Source organism: Bos indicus x Bos taurus, chromosome 23 (genome assembly GCF_003369695.1).
Source record: "Bos indicus x Bos taurus breed Angus x Brahman F1 hybrid chromosome 23, Bos_hybrid_MaternalHap_v2.0, whole genome shotgun sequence".
Classification (NCBI taxonomy): Eukaryota; Metazoa; Chordata; class Mammalia; order Artiodactyla; family Bovidae; genus Bos; species Bos indicus x Bos taurus.
The window spans coordinates 3,624,807-3,647,247 of NC_040098.1; the positions used below are offsets into that span (position 1 = coordinate 3,624,807).

The window sequence follows — 22,441 nt, forward strand, 5'->3', positions numbered from 1 at the left end:
TCTGTGCTTGGCTTTCCATCACTAACTTGACTTTGGGGTTAAAACAGTACTCATCCTTAACATTAAAAAAAAACAAAAAATTTACAGTTTAGGGATGAAGTGGTTGGCAGTCATCGGAGTTCTGCTGAGAACTATACATGATACAAGGAATAGCAGATGGTTTCAGAAGGGAGAGATTTATAAAGGTAATTTGTATGGAATAACACTATTTTCTGAACTAGGTAATAATAAGTCACAAAGACAAGCAAAGATTCAGATGTATCTTCTTTAGTTATCAGTTTAATTCAGTTCAGTCGCTCAGTCATGTCCGTCTCTTGGCGACCCCATGGACTGCAGCATGCCAGGCCTCCCTGTCCATCACAAAATCCTGGTGCTTACTCAAACTCATGTCCATTGAGTCAGTGATGCCATCCAACCATCTCATCCTCTGTTGTCCCCTTCTCCTCCCGCCTTCAATCTTTCCCAGCATCAGGGTCATTTCCAATGAGTCAGTTCTTCACATCAGGTGGCCAAAGTATTGGAGTTTCAGCTTCAACATCAGTCCTTCCAATGAGTATTCAGGACTAATTTCCTTTATATATCACTAAATATTCCAAGAAATTTTTGCTCAGCAGCCTAAGATAAAAACCTGATCAGCTGACATTTTTAGGTTCTGATGCTCTGATCCTGTTTAAGACAGACAGTGCAGTGTCTCATGTGATTAAAGAGGATAAAGGACAAAAAGAGTGCATATATGTATGTGTGTAATTGACTCACTTTGCTGTACATATGAAATTAACACAACACTGAAAATCAACTATACTACAATAATAATAACTTTTAAAAAAGGGATAAAGGGCAAGGGCCCTCTTCCTCAGGAAAAGAGACTTGTGTAGAATGGCATCCAAGGGAGTCGGTGAGTGAGGGTCACATTTCTCTATGAGTGTAAATGCTCTAGCGAGTGAGCAGCGCCCACAGGGAGGAAATACCTCAGATCAGGGCACCACCCGCAGGCACACGGTGTTCACCAAAGACAGGCAAGGAGCAAGGCAGTAGTTCGGGGCACACCCATGACATTTCACAACCAACTCTCCTGCTGGCTCTGAAACAGGCATTACTAAAAATACAAGCATAGTCACCACCGAAGTCAATGAATTTACCAAACCTACCTGGTAGTTCACAGCAACCACAGAAGCAGTGAGTTGTGGAAGCTGGAGGGGGGGATGAAGAAACACCTCAGTCTTTACTTAGAACCTTCTCACCTTAGTGATGGCTGTCCCCCCAAGAGAGTGGAAGTGGCAGCGGAAAAGGAATACTATGGTTTTATATAATAAAACCCTTCTATTCCTTATAACAGTATGAGTGACTGTACACATTCAGTTTCTCTTAATTCCTGAGTCACAACTCACTTCAATAGAGTTTGCTCCCATTCAAAGGGGCAAAAATTCTCTTGCTAATGCAGAATAACTTCAAATGGCCAACTCAAGAGAAAAAGGAAGCAGAAAAAGTTTAAAATTTGGCAATATGTTGAATATTCCAGAATACCACATTAAAACCTGAGGCAAAGGCATAATATGAGTCTCACAATTATATGCAGACATACAATTATATACATTTTGATATTTATTAACAAAGATGGTCCAGAAAAGGTCTGGGTCAACATTACAGTGATAAGCGTTAAACTAAAAGCTGTTCTCAGTTGTACTGTTTCTAGACGACAGTAACCAGTCCAGAATGCTGCTTTCTCTCCTAAAATAGGACTTAAGTCACATCATTCAAGTGTTGTATTTCAAAAGAAATACTTCCTCTTCTCTTTTGACAAAGCAAAATACACTGGAGGTCTTTGTTTTTACCTGCAAGCCTGCCTTCCTGAGAAGCATGCACATGTGGATGGATGAAGGAGGTAGGGCAGAGGGAGAAGGTGACGAAAAAGAAAAAGGCAAAATTGCGAAGCTGAAAATAAAAGCCAGTGAAGAAGATGGGCTACCAACTGCCCAGGAACCATTCACTGAAGCAACTCCTCCAGTTCCTCCAGATCCATGTCCAGAGCGGAGCTGAGTGAGTCCAAAGTGGAGGACGAATCCTTGCTTCTCTGGACACTCGGTCTGGGTTGGGGCGTTTCAGGTTGGACAGAATCCTTCTTGATGTCTTTACCTCCACTGAGGATCCGCTGGCTCTCAAAAAAGAACTGGTTTGGATGACTCAAAGAAAAGCCACAATCATCCACCTGCACAAGAAGCAGATGTGTGTCACAATAATACGTACATAACAAAAGTACAAATAAAGGGGGTGTGAAGAACCATCCAGACCTCATTCAGAACCTACTCAACATCTGAAACACAGATTCTCCTTCAAAATCTCAACCACCACTCACACAATCTCACTCACAGGGAGCTCCAGCCACCCCCGACAGTAACGAGCAGTGAGGGGTACTTCCAGCTCAGACCCCTGCTTCCCCACCCACCTCCTACCTGACACCTCAGACGCTCAAAGGCACGTCAGAGCAAAATGCTTGGCATCTTGTCAGTCAATATTTGTTTAAAAAACAAGAAAAGAAAAGAGGAGGATCTTCCTAATGAGCTGAGTCTAGAAGGATGAGAGAGTAACAGCTGGGACGATGAGGGTGAGGGCCTACAAGCAGTGGGTCCCCAGGAGCAGGGGACAGAGGGCTGCCTGGAAAAGCAGGAACTGCGGGCGGGCTGGTATACAAGGCACAGAAAGGGGCGACAGGACACGAGGCTGGGTGAGGCCGCGGCCAGGGCGCAGAGACATCCGACAGCTGTGTCAGTAACCCAGACCCAGCTGCGCAGGGTCAAAATTTTTAGTGGTCACTAACATTTCTTAAGAAGGGAAGTGATGTGATTAAAGATATGTGCAATCTTATGGTGGATTAAAATGGATTAGCAGGGGGTTAAAGTTACCATTACAGTTCAGGATGAACCTTAAAAAGTAGACCAATAAACAGAAAGAAGATCTTTCCTGGTAAAACTTACTTGAGAATCCCAGGGTTCTCTGATTCTCTGTAGTCATTGTTGATACATGTCGGACCAATAATTTTATAATAATTCAGTGTATAGCAGATTGATAGTGGACACACTGACTTACGAGTTATTACCCAGATCACTAAGAAAATTTTTTTATCTGCTCCTTTTCTGCTTAGTTTCAAAATATTTACTGAATGTTTTATCTATAATTTTTATTAACAATGGAGTCATTTTGTGAACTTCTTTATTATATTGTTTTTCACTCAATTCATTAAAAACTGGGAGATTCAATATAAAGTTTGCATTTTACAAAGTGTTTCATGAAAAGTAAGTTCATTTCCCAGCACATTTTCAACCAGTAGGCTTTGCTTTTATAAATAAAGAATTCTAGAGATTGGAAAGATATAAGGAATCCTTTAAATTGAATCTCCTCCAAGCACAGACTAAGAAAGTGAGACCCAAATGGTTTAGACACAGTCACGGCACTAATAACCAGTTGTGCCTGAATTAGAATTCAGGCCTTTAGGTCACTTAGTTACTCTGAAATCTGTTTTAAGGGGTTTTATGCAAAGTCAAACTTACAATCACAGCATTATAAATATTATTTTAGAGATAAAACTGTCTGTAAGAATTATAAAAAGCACAGGTGGGTCACTTTATGCAAAAACAAGCTAGCACCTTTTGTGATCATTAATTACATATTTTCTACACCTTGTTTCAAGTTGTTAAAACTGTCAAAATATCTATCACAGATATCTGTGGAGTAAACTGAATGATTAGATTTTAACGTGGACAAAATGAAATGTGGTCAACTTTATATTTTATACACCAGGCTTCTCTAGTGGCTCAGATGGTAAAGCATCTGCCTGCAATGTGGGAGACCGAGGTTCAATCCCTGGGTTGGGAAGATGCCCTGGAGAAGGAAATGGCAACCCACTCCAGTACCCTTGCCGGGAAAATCCCAAGGACAGAGGAGCCTGGTAGGCTACAGTTTATGGGGTCGCAGAGAGTCTGACACGACTGAATGACTTCACTTTCAGTTTTCACTTTATATTAAGCATCAGTTTCTTCTCCCCTGAAATGGGGGTAATAATAGTTATGTCACAGGGCTGCTACGAGGAAAACCAAGGAAATATGAGGATAAAAAGAAAGGGTTGTTGGGTCTAAGAAATCTACATTAAATGCTTTGGAAAGATTCAAGAAAGGCAAGTTAAAAATAAAACAACCTGAATTCTCAAAAAGACAGGGAGAAAGATCATTCATACTGCTTTGTATTATCATTAAGTTCTTTTTCCACTTTAAAGAAACATAAACTGGAAATCAGTGGTGGTGTATTATGTGTATGGTTTTCGAAAAAAAATGAAATCAAATTCCCATCCCTAAACTATACTCAAATAAAAGACTTTGCCTTTATATCAGAAAATTAGCAAATAAATGACACTCAAATGTTTTAAGTTTAAAAGGTAATATTTTGTTTGTGTTAGTTGCTTAGCTGTGTCCAACACTTAGAGACTCCACGGACTGTAGCCCGCCAGGCTCCTCTGTCCGTGGAATTCTTCAGGCAAGAGTACTAGTGGGTAGCCATTCCCTTCTCCAGGGGATATTCCTGACCCAGGGATCGAACCCAGATCACTTGCATGCAGGCAGATTCTTTACCATTTGAGCCACCAAGGAAGCCCAAAATGTAATGTTAGGTTACATTTGAAATGTAATCCGTTTTAATTAATATTTTTATTAACCAACTAAATAATGCCAAGGGTATTGAAATGAGGGCTGTAACCTAGGTTCTGTGTGATGTCATGTTTCCCAACTTTCTCTCTTAGGTCTGCAATCGCCCTTTCTTAACTCATTTTGTTAAATAAGCTAATTTTACCAAACATCTATTAAGATGCCTGATAGCATGATGAACTTATGAAGAGTTTCCTTCTGTTTACTGGACTATATTTCTTCTAAGATGGGGTATTTCTTTTGAAATTTTTCTTTCTTTCACTTTTATTTTTGGCTGAAGGAAGTTATCTTTCATCCTGTTCAGGAACATAAAACTAGGAAGTTATAGGGAGGAAGGGGAGAAGCATAAACCAAATAGAATGAAAACAGATTTTACTTTAAATCCAATTAGTAAAAAGAATAGAGTAAGAGATTTATCCACATCAAAATCTCCCACTTCACTTAATGCTTAGAAGTTATGTTACTTCGTTTGTGTGGTGGTGGCACTCAAGTCATGTCTGACTCTCTGCAGCCCCATAAACTATAGCCCTACAGGCTCCTCTGTCCGTGGAATTCTCCGGGCAAGAATACTGAAGCAGGTTGCCATTTCCTACTGTAGGGAATCTTCCCAACCCAGGAATAGAACCTGTGCCTCCTGCGAAGCCCCATTATTACCTTTACTTCTCATTAAAAAACAAAGGGGGGGGTGAGAATCAGTTTGCTTCATTCTATATTTGGAAATACTAAGTGAGAATTTTCACAATTTTGTTTGCTGTGAATGTTTCCCTCCTTGCCTTTTTTCTTGTTTGGTTGCTACTGTTGATATTTTTCTTTGTGGTTAATAATTTTTTTACTATTATTATGTTTTCTACTTTCTGTTAAGTACTGAGAGAGGGAAATCCTGTGACGCATCTTCACTCTGTCCTATGAACTTGGAAGTCCCAAAGCAAAGATCTAACAAAAGGTGAGCAGAAGAAAGAGGTGGAATGGAGACCTTTATAGGCTACATCATAAATTTTGAGTTTCCTCTTAAGAGGGATGGGGAAGGCTTTTTAAATGTTTTTAAAAAGCACATTACTGAAATGGTCAGATTTCTCTGTTTTACAAGCGACCTGGCAGCCGTGTGGAGGAGAAGGAACTGGGCAGATAAGTGCGCAGCTGCTGGGGAAGGAGTCAGGAAGCTGCTGCAGTGAGTGACCCACACAAGAGACAGTGGTGCTCCTGGCCCAGGGTTCTGACTGATCCCCAAAGTGATCTTGAGCAAGGATTAAAAGCTTAAGTGTACTTGGTATATCCTATTTAAGACTATAGGAAAATGTGTGATAGATTTTAGTAAGATTTGTATAGAGATCTCTTATAGTGAAAAGGAATTATGCTAAGCTGTTTGGAAAATAAGTATCCAGAATGACTCAGTACCTAAAGAGACCTATTTCTAAAGAAACAATTTTCAATTAAAATCCAGAGTTTAATCTACACAAAGGCCTAGTATTTTCATTTACAAACAGAGTATGACAAAATTTTTAAAAAATCACTACAATATAAAATATTGCTCTCTAAAAATATTGAAGAAAACAGATTTCAAGCAGGCCCGCCTTTGATATCTACTAAGTGAATCTCTCTCTAACATCTGCTTTGAATCAGCATGTTTTGCACACGACGACCTTCACAGTAACAAAGGTTTTATATATCTGCTGTAGCAAATGTGGATTCTGAAGGAATGGAAGCAATACTGTTTTACCTATGGGATGTTTGGGTTTTAATCAAGAGGTTTTCAATGACAGCTTATAATGAGGCAGCTGGTCTTACCAAAAAAAGCCATATGGAACCATCACAGCACTGCTGTAAATGTTATCAGCTAACTGGTTCATTTTCAAAACTTTCATTAAAGTGAGTTGGATCACACAGGGCTCAAAAAAATAATCACAGGTTTTTTGGGAAAAGCAGGCAGAATGATAGCAACATGACAATAAAAATAGACTTTGTTTTTAAATTAAATTAGAAAAAATAGTAAGTGAAGAGAGAGATTCACAACAAAAAATCTATAGGGAGACATTTAGTGAATACAAACAGCCTTTTTATTCCATTGATTTATATGTGGTTTAAAGTAAATTTTCTATATGTGGGAGGATTTAGACATGTGTCTTTTTAGTCTCTTCATTAATCTAAGGCAAGTTTTAAACACTGGCAATAGTAGTAATACTCTTATAGAAATAATCAATAGGAGAGATGCTACAAAAGCCGATCTGAGAAATAAACACATCTTACTTTTTAGCAATGTCACAGACTCAGTGTTAAATATAATTTTCATATCTTCTTAAAAAAAGAGGTTACCTAAGTTGACCTTAATTTGTCAAAGTTATAAGGCCTCTTACTTAAAAAGGTCCACAAATAATTAAGAATTAAATTAAATTAAAATTTTCAAGTTGAGCAAGCAAATTAAAGAATACAGTCTATAGGGGAGAGTTGTGCAAGGCTGATGCTGAAAATACCAAACATGTGGCTCATCTGTTGAGATTCCTATTTTAATAAAACTGATGACAATTTGTTGTTCACTACTATATTGACATTTAGTCCTTTCAACTTTGTAAAAATAAAATTTTTATGTTTTCAAATAAAACCACTATTTTCAACAGTTAGGTGTAAGAGTAAGAGGACTGGACCCACGGCCCAGAGCAGACCAGGATTCTGTCTCCAGAATTCTGTTTCCAGACCTCCCACTAACCAGCTGTGGTCCCTCAGGCGAGTCGTGTTGAATTACTAGGCCCGCTTATTTTTTAAAGTAAAATGTGAAGTCTGGATTGTGAATCTAGACAGGAAAATACTAATGGCCTCCACAGTTGTTATTACAAACACAGTTTCAGGTGCTCCAGAACAGCAGTCAGGATTGGTTCAAAAGCTCCAGGTGAGGGCTTTGACAGCCTGTTCAAATCCAAGCTTCACCCTTTAGGGCCTTAATCCCTCAGACTCTCTAAGCTCTGACATGATGGGGATGTGGATCGGGCTTACTCTACTCTGCGGTGTGAACCAAAGGACCAATATGTCCAGAGCACTAAGTGCTGGGCCTGGCATACATGAAGGGTTTTGTAGGTGTTGGCTGATATTATTCAATATTATTATTATTTTCATTACTATCAGTGATGTTATAAGATATATTTGTCCTAAAAAATTTAATGTAAGAAATTCTGCAATTATATAACCACAAAAGAAAAATGATTTCATGAAAACCAGAAAACATAAAACTGATTATAAAACTTAAAGTACCGTGGTAGCTGATGATGAATTCCATACATGTAGCACCTTTTTTGGGAGGATCATGGATCCTTCTGAAACCTGATAAACACTAGGCTCCAAAAATGTGCAATATGTACTTAGAGAAAAAATGTTTCAAGGGTGCATGGCCCAGGTCCATTCTTGGCTTTCTGTCCCATGTTAGAAAGCCATGATCAGGACCAGTGACTGCAAACGGGGGTCTGTGAGCTAAGTTGACCTGCTCACACTGTCAGCCTGCACACAGCCGCAAAACTTGTCAACGTTCACAACTCTAGCAGTGTGACTTGTCAGTGGTGTTCATCTCAGGCAATTTCACTTGTCTGGGTTATCTGCCTGACCCCTGCAGACCTCTGAGTTTGTGACCTAAGCATGACACCTCTCAGAACCTACTAGCAGGCCTTTTGTACAGGAGTCTGGCAAGAAAACAACCAAACACAGTTCCCTGACTCCCTTGCAGCTTGGGGGTCCACTGCATAACCTAGGGTCTGCCAAGCAGATAAACATGAGACTAAGAAACAGACTAAAGTAACATGAGGGAGCAGTCACAAGTAAAAGCATTCAATTTTCTACAAGGAAGATGGCAAAAGCCTTTGGTTCTTCTGGACAACAGCAGTCAGCATTCCACACCTACTCTGAGGATTGGGGACCTAAGGCCTGAGGGCCCAGTCCAGCCCACCATGTGCTCCTATAAATAAAGTTCTCCCGGGACAGACGCAAGCCTGCTCCTTCCCACAATGTCTAGGCTGCTTTTGCATGACAACAGCAGAGAGGAGCAGCTGTGACAAAGGGCACGTGGACCTGTCATGACCTGGTCCTTTACAGAAAAAATGCCAACCCTTGGTCTCATCCATAGAAGTGGAGGGGTAGGTGGTAGCCATAGCAAAGTAAGATTTTCTCAGAATATAGTTTTTCTTAGTTACACTATTGCTGGTTCTCCAGCATCCAAGCTTAATTCCCTGCCCCTTCTATAAATTTTATAAGCAACCTCATGTTGTGTAATAAATCCCTTTCCCCTGAAAACAGCTGGAGTGGTTTCTACTGCTGTAGCAAAAACTCCTGAATCAAACACTAACAGAAGACAAAGGATAAGGTTATAAAGTTTAAAAATTTACTTACATTATGTGTCATCTCAAAGAACTTCTGACAGGCTACCTGGTAATGCGTCCCTTTTACTAAATCCAAAATCTAAAAATGAAGGGAAAAAAGAGAAAGAAAAATTAGAAATTAATTTTCTTCTAAACCACTGTAGCTCCTGCTTGCTGGCCTTTTCATAATCTTCATTCCAGACAGGAAATACATTAAATCATGTGGTACGTTGTACCCCTGCAGCCTGGGCACTGTGATAATTTTGACATTACACAGTAGCTGTTTAGGTTGGCATTAAACCACTGATGATAAGAGATAAGAAGTGATCTTTCTGACCTCCTGACTGTGAATTTCAATAACTTTACCTTGACAACAAGATGAAAAGAAATCCCAGCATTATGATTTTGACAGTTATTCTCAGAATATCATATTGCAACACATCTTCCAAAATTGTAAATATAAATCTAGTAACTTAAATGGTTGGTGCATGAAGCAATCAAGTATACTATTTAGAGTTTTATTTTCCACATTACCACTTTGTACAAAAATAGTATAAAATACAGCTGTGTGCCCATCAGGAAAACCTAATGTAAAGCCTTTGGATGAGTATCTGTGGAGAGGGAATGCTTTTGCCTTCAATCAGATTTGTCCTTTTTGAAATGAAGTTATTTCTAGTAAAGCTCAGCAAAATGTGAGAGTAAATAGAACACCTATTAGGAACATCATCCCATATTGTGTAAATACAATTTGCTTCCCAATTCCACTTCATGTAACCTCTTCAGAGCCACGTAAACTCCCATCCTTATCAGCAGAGTGCAATGCCAGCTGAAATTTGTAAATATTCATCACTTCTCCTGACAAATAAAATATATATGTGGCCTGTTCATAAAACACAGTACAATGCTGGAAGTAAGAAATAGCCTCGAATGAAGGAAAAAAATAATTCTAGAGAAATGTTAATTTCTATCCTTTTTCAAAAGCATGAACTTCCTATCAGAAAAAGAAATGTAAGTGAAGTCTCAAATTCTTGCTGTCCTCCTTACTGAATATAGCTTACATCTTTTGACAGATACAAAAAAAATTACAGTGCAGAATAAGCAGCACATTATACTGACAGGGGTGTACTTAAAAGAACGTTTTCTCTGACTGTCTTACAGATTACATTTCTAAATTTCAGGTCACCTTTTACTAAACCCTACATGAAAAAACTGTGTAAATGCCAACCAATCATAGCACCCAGGATCCTGCCTGTCTACCCATGTGACCTGTCCACTTTTCTTGAATTATTAGAGCAAAATGAAAAACACATCAATTTAAAATGACTGTAAATCTTTAAAATGAAGAAAGTCACAAAGTTTTTAAAGTAATTCAAACATTCTGAGCTCATATTTGCCAATGTTTTTACACATGGATAAGTCAACTGTGCGGAGATGAACTTGCAGTTGAGAACTGGCAAACATCAGTGATACCAAGGTGTTAATGTCTGCAAATTACAATCTTGGAGAAGCAAGGACTTTAAATATAAACTTAAGTTTAAATGATGCCATAAATTACCTGGGAGAAAATAAATTCACAGAAACGGACAAAAACCTCAACTGTGTGGTATGGAATAAATTCCCTTTGTGTAAAAACAAAACAGTGAATCTAACATCCTATTCTATGCATACACACTTCTTGTTTATATATATATATATAGTATATTTAAATATCTTGCAAAATATGTAACATTATATGTAATAATAGAATCTATATGTTTGGGAAACATACTATAAAACAATACTTTTATAATATGTAAGAAACATAATAGTAAAATTACGTAGTTGGGTAAGGTACACATATAAAAAGTTATTATGAGAAATTGACATAGAAACCATAGAATGCAAGGAAAGACGATGTATCTTTAAATTTTAGGTTCCATTAAAAAATTGAATTTAGATTAAAAAAAAAATCATACAACAATCCTCTTTCTACCCCAATTCCTACTCCACTCCAGAGACTAGGCTCTTCCTTAATGAAAACCATTTACTTTTCCTCTTTTATTTCATCTTCCTATGAAGAATTTTTATTGAAAGTTTTCTTGCAAATTCATAAATAAATCATTTGCCCATCTATCCTTAAACAACTTCGCTGACTGTGCAGCAGCACATTTGAGTGAATGAGGTTTCTGCACATCTGTAAAGGTGCAGTAGGGGAAGAGGTCATAGTGCTTTTCACTGGATGAACTGTGTCCCAAGAAGAAGACAGGCAACAACTGACCAGCCTGGGAGACGGTCAGTGAGCCAGCAGGGAAAGCTGAGAGAAAGGTGCCCTGAGGTGACTGGGGGTTACTGGTAGGGATTATGAAGAAACAGCCCTTCCCAGAACAGGGGAGTCTGTCTGTGCTCAGTCATGTCTGGCTGTTTGTGGGTCCCATGGACTGTAGCCTGCCAAGCTCCTCTGTCCATGGGATTTCCCCGGCAAGAAATACTGGAGCAAGTTGCCATTTCCTGCTCCAGGGGATCTGCCCAGCCCAGGGATTGAACCTGCATTAGCAGGTGGGTTCTTTACCACTAGCACCCTGGGAAGCCCTAGGGGTGCCTGTCTACTCAAGGCCATTTAACTGTGGAAAGAATTATAAATTGAAAAATCTTACAGCTGAATGATCTTATTTTCATTGAGACAGTTTATCCTTAAAAAACTTACGTGTTTTAAATTAAGATAGAAAATGTGAAACATTACTATTCTATTTTTTGGCAATTTATTTTTTATTTAAAAAAGATTTTAGTCGGAGCATAATCGGTTTATAATAATGTGCTGATAATTCTGCCATACACATGAATTATTCATGAATCATGAATCAGCTCTAATTTATCAGTTTCATGTATACATATATCCCCTACCTCTTGAACCTCCAATCCCACCCCTCTAGGTCATCATGAGCTTCCTGCATGATACAGCAAATTTCCACTGAACTATTTTACACACAATTGTGTATATGTGCCAATGCTACTCTCTAAATTCATCCCATCCTCTCCTTCAAGTAAGTCAGAAAAACAAATACTGTATATTAACACATATGTGGAATTCAGAAAAATGGTACTGATGAACCTAGCTGCAGGGCAGGAATAGAGATGCAGATGTAGAGAATGGACTTGACACAGCACAGTAAAGGTCAGGCTGGATCATTACTATTCAAAAACAAAAACAAAAACAAAAACATATACTTTAGTTTCCCATTATGATCTACATTAAAGAGATACATGAAAAGAAATGCAAGGGTCCTGGCACTGATGGGGAAGGACTGAAGGCAGGAGAAAGGGAAGGCAGAGGATGAGATGGTTGGATGGCATCACCGACTCGATGGACATGAGTTTAAGCAAGCTCCGGGAAGACTGAAGTGAACTGAACTGGGCACTGAGTGAAGTTTGGTTCTCCCGCGGGGAACGGGAGCGTCGCTCAGAGCACAGGTGTGACACAAACATGCACTTTTCCCAGGACAGCCTGCCTGCTGTGCCGGGGGCAGGTAGAGAGGGTGAGCTCACGGCACGAGTCCAGGGGACAGACGGGGGTGGGAGGGAGGGGGGCTCTGCAACAGATGCTGACTATTGTTGGTGGGGGGTAGGGGGACAGCTGCTCCATGTGAAAATGCTCCACCACAGCACTATATGGTTTTATATATTCCTGAAACACAGGGTCTTTAGGAAGAGCTGGTCTCATTCAGAGTTTAAATGTTTCATGTAGTCGTAATTCAAGTGACCTTTTCTAAAGTGCTAAGTTTTAACAGAAGAGTCTGAGCCCCTGGGCTGTGGACAGATGTGCCTGACTTACAGCCAGGCCACCATGAGCTCGAAGAGATGTTAACTTCAACCAGAAGTGCTGTGCTTTTCCTTGAAGCTGAAATTTTCTTTTATATTTTCTCAAGAAAGAAGAAATACTGGACATGGTAATATTTTATAGTGTCAATGTTGAACGTACCTAACCATGTTTTTTTAAAATATACTTGGTGGGAGAGGGGGTACACAGAAAGTTAGTTCATAATGTGCTTGCTTACATATTTTTTGTGTTATCATGTGCTGCATATTGAGAGGGTAACAGGCAAGAAGGCCAGGGGTCTCCAAACAGGAAATAGCCTTCAAGTGTCAGACATTTTTCTCTCTCTTAAGAGGCAGGAGGAAACAAACTAGAGATATTTTTTCCTTCTCTATACAAATTTAAAAGGAGGTTTCTCTTCAAATACTGTGTTGCCATAATGACACCTGGTTTCACCTGAAGTTAATTATTCTCAAACCTAGAGATAACCATTGCCTTTTTCTTATGGAAATGATTGTTTTAAGCTATGCTAATGTACTATGCATTTACCCCAAACTCTGTCTTCAAGTCGGTTCTGCCTCTTGGCTCAGAACCTACTTGACAAACCAGTATGTTATATTCAGATATTGTTCCCCTAATCTATGTAAATGAAACTAATTGTATGGTGATCTGCCCTTCTTCAAGATTCAAGTTAATCATTTTATGGCCCAGTATGAACCATTTGGTGCCAAGATTATCCCAAAATGCATCTTACGGGTGAGGGGCCTGGTGCCATTCTGAGTTTTAAGACATTCCTTTCTTTTATTAACAGACTGCTAGTGACTATATTAACATCCAGCTGAAGACTAGCAAGAGGGTACTCTTTCTGCCCCTTCTGATGCCTATGTCAGAAGCTTTCTCTCCTTTATATTTTAATAAAACTTTATTACACAAAAGCTCCGAGCGATCAAGCCTCGTCTCTGGCCCCGGACTGAATTCGTCTCCTCCAGAGGCTGAGAATCTGGGCGTCTTTGCGTGATTCAACAACAACCTTTCAATATGATATTAAAATTTTTTAAAGAAAAAATATTTTTGTAGAAAAGCCAGAATGAGGAAGTAGTCAGGCAGTAGCACTTTCTGGACAGTGTTTGTCTCATTGAGCTCCTGAAGGGCCAGCTCACCAAGGCTGGGCTCAGAGGCAGGGCTGGCCAGAGTGGGGGTTTGAAAGAACCAGAGAGAGAGACACACACTCATAGGGTGAGAAGCTCTACCGGAGGAAGGAGGGAATGTAAGGAGACAAGACAACATAAACAGGAAGGTGAGGGAGGCAGGTGGGAGCAGAGTGTGAAAGGCCCAAGCAATGGGTCCACAGGACAGAGCCCAGAGCTGCTCTGCATGGCCTGCCCGCAACTGCGCTCACCCAGCAGGGGCATGAGTTTCCCTGCTCCCCGGTCCTTCGGGAAGAGACGATGCACCACAGCTTCCTCATGAACCAGCATCGGTACCAAATAGTCCTTTAAGAAGGAAACCAAATCAAGTGCCAATTCTGATGTCTACGCTAGAAGTTTCTTAATTCTGCTTTAGAAAAATACAGTCTGAAGAATCGTATTAAATAAAGGCTTATTTGAAAACAAAAGCTTGTTATTTAAAGAAAAATTCCAATGAAGGTCTAAGAATATTGCTCAAATGCCAATTTGAGTTTGGTTTTTAATGTCAATATTTCCAGGCTAGAGTACAAAATGTAAAGCACAACAATCATTCTAGTCTACTTCATCAGTAGTCAGAAGGTTAAGAAAAATTAAAAGGAAAAGCAGTATCTTACTACTATATTTTGGTAACTTATGTTCTTTAACTTTTTTTCTATGTATCTTAAACTACTTATCAGCGGACTAAAGTCCATCAAGAAGAATATTAGATGATTTTTCCTTTTTTTTTTTTTTAAACAATGCAGTTTGCCGTTTTTATAAGACATTCACCATGTTGGTACTTACTAAGTTTGGTAACAGTATTACACTTCATCGACTATTTTATCATCAAGGCAAATTACTGTTTGGTCTTGAATGCCAATAAAACAGCTGATAACCAAGATAACCTTGCAGAGAAGGGCAGAGAGAAGTAAGGTGGCAGTTTTCTCATCTGGCTTGTGTTCCTCCACAGCCTACTGGCAGACATGTGACCCGAAGTACACTTGCACACACACGTACACATATGTGAAGGAGGAATTTCAATGACATTTTATAACTTCAGCTCCCTGACACTTCCTCTACACCTTCATTTTGGCACCTGCCACAAGTTCCAGAGGCTTCTCTGGCGGCAGGATGCAGCGACCTGCCCGTCCTGGGCTTTGTGCAAGGGGGCAGGGCGGGGAGAGACACGCAACTCAACTATCTCTAACTCAAGGTCATGTTCTGTTTTATTTAAAAGTGATAACAAGTGTGTTTCTTTCTTTAAAAGTCAACCTTTCAAGGAGATATTTGCTAATATTTTCCAACTCCCTTTCTAACTTTATTTTGAAGGTAAGAGAAACAGTCATGATGCAGAGTCCGGAACACTTTTGAGCTCATTTATCTGGCTCCTGTTTCTCCCAGATACATGATGACCCTGCCATGACCTTCACCTGCCGGCAGGTCAGGAGCAGGCTTCCCACTCCTGAAAATGTGCTGCAATGTGTTAAAACACCATGTGCCATGAATCCTTCTAACTCACTCTTCATTGTCTATAATAGTTAGCCAATTGAATTATTTCTACCTCCAAAGGTCCTTAAGACCCATCTTTTCCTCCCCATTGTTCAGGCCCTCGTCATCCCCTTTTTATGGCAAAACTTCTTGGTTCCTCCATCCTCACTCAAGACTGCTGCTGATCCAACCCCAGAGGAAGCTTCCCTGCAGTCCAGGCCTAACCCTGGCATTGCTGGCTCCTGCACGGCAGTGACCGTCAGGACACAGCCTCCCCCGGGACCCTCCTGCCCGCCCGTCCTGGGGCCTCACCTCCAGCCCAGCTTCTCCCATGGGATGTGCTTTGCAATTTCAGCTCACAAAATTCCAGTGATTTCTCAGAGGGTGTTTTTGGTCTAATGCGCCATTTGATATGGTCTAGTCCAGAATTCCCTAGTTTCTTCAGGGCAAGGTTTACCAGGGTAGTGCTTCTCAACTAGTCTGTTCCTAGAACCTGTGTTCACAGCTCTCACAGGACCAGGCTGCCCAGAATACACTAGGACTTTATTTGACCATGCTCACCGCCTCCCAGCAGAGCCTTGTCTCACCACACTGGATTTCTCTACCACCTGTTTCCACTTGAGCATCTCCTCCGAGAAGGTAGAGGCCATGTTATTAGCTCACTGCTATATTCCCAGGATCTGGAAGGTGACTGGAATGCAGACATATCCTATCATACTTGCTGATGCTGGATGGACGCTGCCCCTGTGGCCTGACCAGCCTGACCTCCCTCCAGGGTACTCCTACCCCTACCTCCTCACTCAGTGCAAACATCACTTCCTGCGGGAAGCACTCCTAGGTGTTACCCCCACCCTCCTCAGCAGGTCTTCTCCCTCTGGCTCTTCAACTAGCATTTAGGATAATTTTTAAAAGAACTTCTCAAACTTCATTATAGTTAATTATGCCCTTTAATGCCACCAGACTAAAAGCTCTAACACAGTTTCTTAATCATCTTTCTGTTTCCAGATTTGAACATATGGAAAACTAAGCAACATGGATGGTGCTCAGAAAATGTTTATTGAGCCATAAAATAAATGTCTTTCCTCCCCAAAGAAACTTCCTTCTGTTTGAATCTGTCTTAGAGTACTTTTACCAGAACCTCTGCAATTAGACACTTGATTTCCAATTCTCTCTTTATTTTTTGGTATAGCACCACAGAGAAAATTGCTAACTTAATCCAGTTCTTCCACAGGCTTTAAAAGGGCTTGAGAGGTTTCTCTAGTCATATCTGAGGACACTCTGGAGAAGAGAGTGACAACGCACCATCAAATTAACTGAAATCCAAATGCAGAAATCTGCCATTGCTGTGTATAGTTATCCTGGTCTGTGCACACAGCAGCCTCAGCCCATACCTCTCAGACAAGCTTTCAGACTGTGAACCAAGTCAGTCACTGTCTCCACCCATGTGGTCTACATTCACTAGGCCCCTGGAAGGGAGTCCAGCGTCGGGTTTATAGAGATGAAAGATACCACTTATGCCCCTGGGGAGAGTAAGGGCACAGAGTCAATTTGGAGGGAAGGACAAACAAGGGAACAAGCAGTCCAGAACAGGCACTGACCTGACAGGAGCAGAGGATGCTACAAGGCGGGGGCGGCTCAATATGAGAATTTGCAGAGGATGGAACCAGGTGGTAACAATGAACCACAGTGTCAAAGATAAAGTATAAAGCATCAGAGCAACCCAGACACAGGACAACATGCAAAGGAGGCACAGACGCTCCAAGCAAGGCTCTTGGGAATGGGCAGACTCTCAAACATACTAGAAAGATGATCTGACCTCAATATGAAGGACTTCTGGGGGGACACGGACTGTGGACAATGGGGAGACATAATGAGAGCAGGGGACATCCTTGAGAGCCCTGGGACCAGCCGTGGATGTCGCCCCAATTTTTAGCTTGAAGATCTGGTGTCCTACTAGCTCTCCCTGAAGGCAGATAACTGAGGCCGCACCATCCCCTCAGGACGGGCATGCAGGTCTTCAGGCTTAGAGGCCACTGATACTGAAGGCCGTGCTGTCCCAGCAGCTCGGGAGATCTGACAGCAGCCCGACTCTGACTGCCGATGTGGCACATGAAGGTCATGCCCCATCAGGGACCAGTCACAGGGCCATCCCCCTCAGAGGGGAGAGACCACTCCCCTTCTGCTCCCACCCTATCAGGTGCTGACCCGAGAACACCCCCAGTGAACATCCTGCACACAGACCCCACCGCAGTGAACCAGACTTGGACGCACTGCAAGCTGTTCTGCTTGCTTGCTTGCTTGCCTTTTCAGGGACAAGGGATGGGCTCAAGGTGAGGAGTAATAGGGACTCCTGCTCCATCCATATCAGACACTGTTCTGGTTATTTTACTTAATTACCAGCTCTCTAAATCTGCTCTTCCCATATATATGCAAACATGTTAAAAAAAGAATGCTTACAGCAATTTAGGCCCTTGTAATGCCTGGTAGAATCGAATCCAAAACGGTGACCCTCTCCAGCTAGAGAATTGTACTATGCCATCCCTCATAAATCCTGAAATGTCCTGCAAGTCAGCTAAATTCTAAATATAAGAGGCTTTCTGAAAGATGGATTATGCTGTTTAATAATCATATTACATCATTTCCTTATTATACTTTCATCCACAATATGAAAACCCAAATATTGAAAGTGTCCCCCCCAAAAAAAGAAAATGTCCCACTGTCTTTTACTGTATTTGGATAAAGGTTTTGAATTATTAAAGATATGTCTAACATTTGGGTTAAAGGATTTAAACTTTAGGGAAACATAAACAACCAAGTGAACTTGGAATCGGGGAGGGAGAGAAAGAGAAGACTGAGGAGAGGACAGGAGGGAAGGGCAGGCAAGACTCCTGTCAGGTCTGCGGAGAGGGGCAGAGAAGTGTGAAAAATCGCAATCCCACTCTTTACTCTCTAGTTACACCTGCCTTGTGGCTATCCCGGTTTGTTTTTTTTTGCCTAGTGTAAAAGCCAGCCACTTCAGAATCACTGTGTCCTATGTGATCTTTATGGAAATGATGAAAAGGATTTATCCCTGACAACAGTTATTTTCAAAGATTTTATAAAAAGAGATGTATCAGATACTCTACTGAAAACAAACCAAATTAGAAGAAACCAAACATCTGTCATTTAAATAAAGTTTTTCCAAGCACTGGAGGATTAAAAGAAAAATAAATAAATATATATATACTTTATTTATATATATATATATATATATATACATATATATATAATATGGCCTTCCTCAATGGCCCAGCTGGTACAGAATCTGCCTGCCAGTTCAGGAGGTTCAAGAGGCAAGAATTTGGTCCCTGGGCCAGGAAGACAGCCTGGAGAAGGAAATGGCAACCTGCTCCAGTATCCCTGCCTGGAAAATCCTATGGATAGAGGAGCCTGGCAGGCTGCAGATCTTGGGGTCTCAAAGAGTCAGACATGACTGAGTGTGCGCATACATATTTTATACACACACACACATACGTACACATACATGCACACATACATTTGAAAAAGAAACTTTGTCTAATAAGAACTACATTGCAAATTGATGGTCAGCACTACCAGGAAGTCTGAAATGGCTAAACAGCAAGCAGACTAAGAATCTGAAACACTTCTTATGGAAAAAAAATTACTTAATTTCTGTATAGTTTAAGTTTGCTTTTCAAAAAAAAAGGGAGGGCAGGAGGAATCCTCTGGGAGAATAGTCTACAAAACGGATCATGAAACAGAACTAAGTTGGGAGAACAGTATTTTGTCCACAGGAAGGCAGGTGGATTTTATTATAAGTATCATAAGAGACAGTGACCATACGTGACTGAATGAAATTCCTCTACAGATACCAGAAATTCCACATGAATAAATAATAATGACAGAAAGATACATAACAGTAAACAGAATTGAATGTGTTTTTAATAAAGACTTTGTTTTCCATTTTAGTTCAATTTTACTGAAAGCAAACTTTAATAGCCTTGGTTAACAAATGGCATATGTTATTTGACTTTCAAAGTGATTTTCCTTTGAATCACCTTGAACAATATCAAATAATCTTCAAATGACCATTCTTCTTCAGCCTAATGAAAAGGAAAGATATACACAAATATTAAGTTAGATGTTCAGAGGTTTTTATTATAAAGCCAAAAATGGAACCATATCCTCCTAACACCAATTCTAAAGTTCAACTTCCCATCTTTTCTTAATGCTATTCTAAGATTTATCAAGAACAATGTACACATTTTCAACTATATCACCAAGAAAAGCAAAACTAAGTGCAGCAATTCTTATAAATCAGAAGAGATGTTCATGGAAATGGAACAGACAGGGAAGGTGTTCTTGAGAGCAGCTGCCATTCATAAAGCAATGAACAGATGGATACCATATTCCACTGTGCTCCTCACCTAAGGAGACCACAGGAGTTTTAGGTCAGATTTATGTGAACACCGAAGGAGAAGGCAATGGCACCCCGCTCCAGTACTCTTGCCTGGAAAATCCCATGGACAGAGGAGCCTGGTAGGGTCTCAAAGAATCAGACACAACTAAGCAACTTCACTTTCACTTTTTACTTTCATGCATTGGAGAAGGAAATGGCAACCCACTCCAGTATTCTTGCCTAGAGAATCCCAGGGACGGGGGAGCCTGGTGGGCTGCCATCTATGGGGTCGCACAGAGTCGGACACGACTGAAGCGACTTAGCAGCAGCAGCAGCCAGCAGCATATGAACACCGAATAAGGAGTCATTGAGATTTATATTTGCCATAAAATCTTGACATAGTGTTACTTTTAAGTCTTTAAACTATTTTGAAAGATTTCTTCATTAAAAGGCATTTAACAGTTTTAGATTTAATATGGTCACTAACTTCTTGAGAATTTTTGGACTGTGAAAAAGAGAGGTTAATCAACCTTTCAAAAACTATAAACAACATACATTTTTACATATTTCAAGGTTTTAATATCATTATTAATTTCCCCAGAAGCACCAATTAGATTTGCCTTTAAAATAATTATTAATGGTTATGTTGAGTAAAATTTCTAAGTCACATTTTCTCCTTCTCTTAAAAAAAAAAAAAAAACAAAGTGAAAAATAAAAAGACAGTTTAAACAACACTAGTACTGAAAGGAAAGTGAAAGTTGTTCAGTTGTGTTTGACTCTTTGCAACCCCATGGACTATACTAGTACAGAAATATACTTGTAAATGATGAATCATTCATCAAAACTTGAAAAATGAGTAGCCTTATTTTCACTCATTTATAGGTCAACACATAAAAGTAAATATTGGCTCTAATAGGTTAAGCACGACTGTATGTTAGAAGCAAATATTAAAATATGAATATAGAAATAGGACCAAATCACTGTAATACTTAACAGTCTCAACTAACCATTTAGAGAAATACTCAGCAATGGGAACACAATGAGTAACATTTGCAATTTTAAATTTTCTAAAATTACAAGTAAAAAGGTAAAAAGAAATGTGAAATCAATTTAAATAATACATCTTATTTAAATAAGTATTGTTTATGATCATTTCAATATGTAATCAATATAAAAATATAATTACTAAGATATTTTACACTTGCTTTTCATATTAATTCTTTGCAACCTGGCATGCATTCTCCCCTTATGGCAGGCAGTGTGCTGGAGTGGACAACACTGGCTTGTGTGTGGGAGCTGTGCACATCTCTTCCCAAGTAAGGGTTTGAACATCACGTTGATAATGTGTCCAGTAGGAGTATTCACACAACAAAAATCAGCAAGTGACACAAGTCAAGGTCTTTTTCTTTTCCCAGGAGAGCTGGTCCCTGAACTCACCACTGCCCTCAGCACCTCTCAGTGTGGATCATCCACACGTCAAGCGCTGAACCGTCACTGCATGCAGCTGTGCCTGCAACTGGAGAGCCCAGATCAAGCATGCACAGACAGTCAGGCTTTCCGAGTTAGCAACCTGGAATATTTCAAATGTCCAGTTTTCTAGAAATTATTATAAAGTTTGGAAAGAAACAAGTAGGCAGGGTCCATTCACAGGAGAAATGAATACAAACTGTCCCCCTGGAAGCACAGGCATTGGATTCATCTGACAAAGACTTGACATCAGCTGTCTTGGGGGTGAAGTCGCTCAGTCGTGTCCGACTCTTTGTGACCCCGTGGACTATAGCCCACCAGGCTCCTCCATCCATGGAGTTTTCTAGGCAAGAGTACTGGAGTGGGTTGCCATTTCCTTCTTTTGGTCAACCACCAAAAAAAAAATACACATTCTTCTCAAGTGCACAGGGACCATTCTCCAGGATAGACCATCTGTTAGGTGGCCAAACAAGACTTAATAGTTTTAAAAATACTGAAATTATAGAAAACATCTTCTGTGATCAAAGTGGGGTGAAATTAATTACACAAAGAAAACTGGAAAATTAAAAATATGTAAAAATTAAACACATTCATAACCAATGGGTCAAGGAATGAAGAAAATCATAAGGGTAATTGGAAAATACTTTGAAACACATGAAAACAAAAATACAACATCCAAGCCTTATACAGAATGTAGAGAAAGCAATGCTCATGGGGAAATCTCCAGCTGTACACACTACAATAAAAAAGAAGAAAAAGCTCAAATCAATAACCTAATTTTAATACCAGAAAAAGAGCAAACTAAACCCAAAACCAACAAAAAGGAAATAAAAATTAGAATTAAACAAAATAGAGAAGAGAAATACAATAGAGAAAATTAAAAAACAACTTGTTACTTTGAAAGGATCAACAAAATTTGACAAAGACTGAATAAGGAAAAAAAAAAAATGAGACAAGACACCAAGACTAAAATCAGCAATGAAAGAGGGGACATTACTAATGACCTCACTGAAAGAGATCATAAGGGAATACTACAAACAACTTCATACCAATAAATTAGGTAGCCTCGATAAAATGGACAAATTGCTAGAAACACACAAATTACC

At 39.9% G+C, this 22,441-nt stretch overlaps 1 protein-coding gene across 1 annotated transcript in view; it reads right to left on the reverse strand.

The window, feature by feature from the left end:
- Window positions 1-1,579: 1,579 nt before the first annotated feature.
- The window catches only part of PRIM2 (DNA primase subunit 2), a 332,549-nt gene continuing 311,687 nt past the window's right edge, over window positions 1,580-22,441 (reverse strand). The window contains exons 13-14 of the mRNA XM_027524206.1: window positions 9,057-9,125; window positions 1,580-2,206 (exon numbers count right to left, since the gene is read on the reverse strand). Of these exons, the coding sequence (XP_027380007.1) occupies window positions 1,985-2,206; window positions 9,057-9,125 (291 nt within the window). The 3' untranslated portion in view covers window positions 1,580-1,984. The remainder of the gene's footprint in view (window positions 2,207-9,056; window positions 9,126-22,441) is intronic.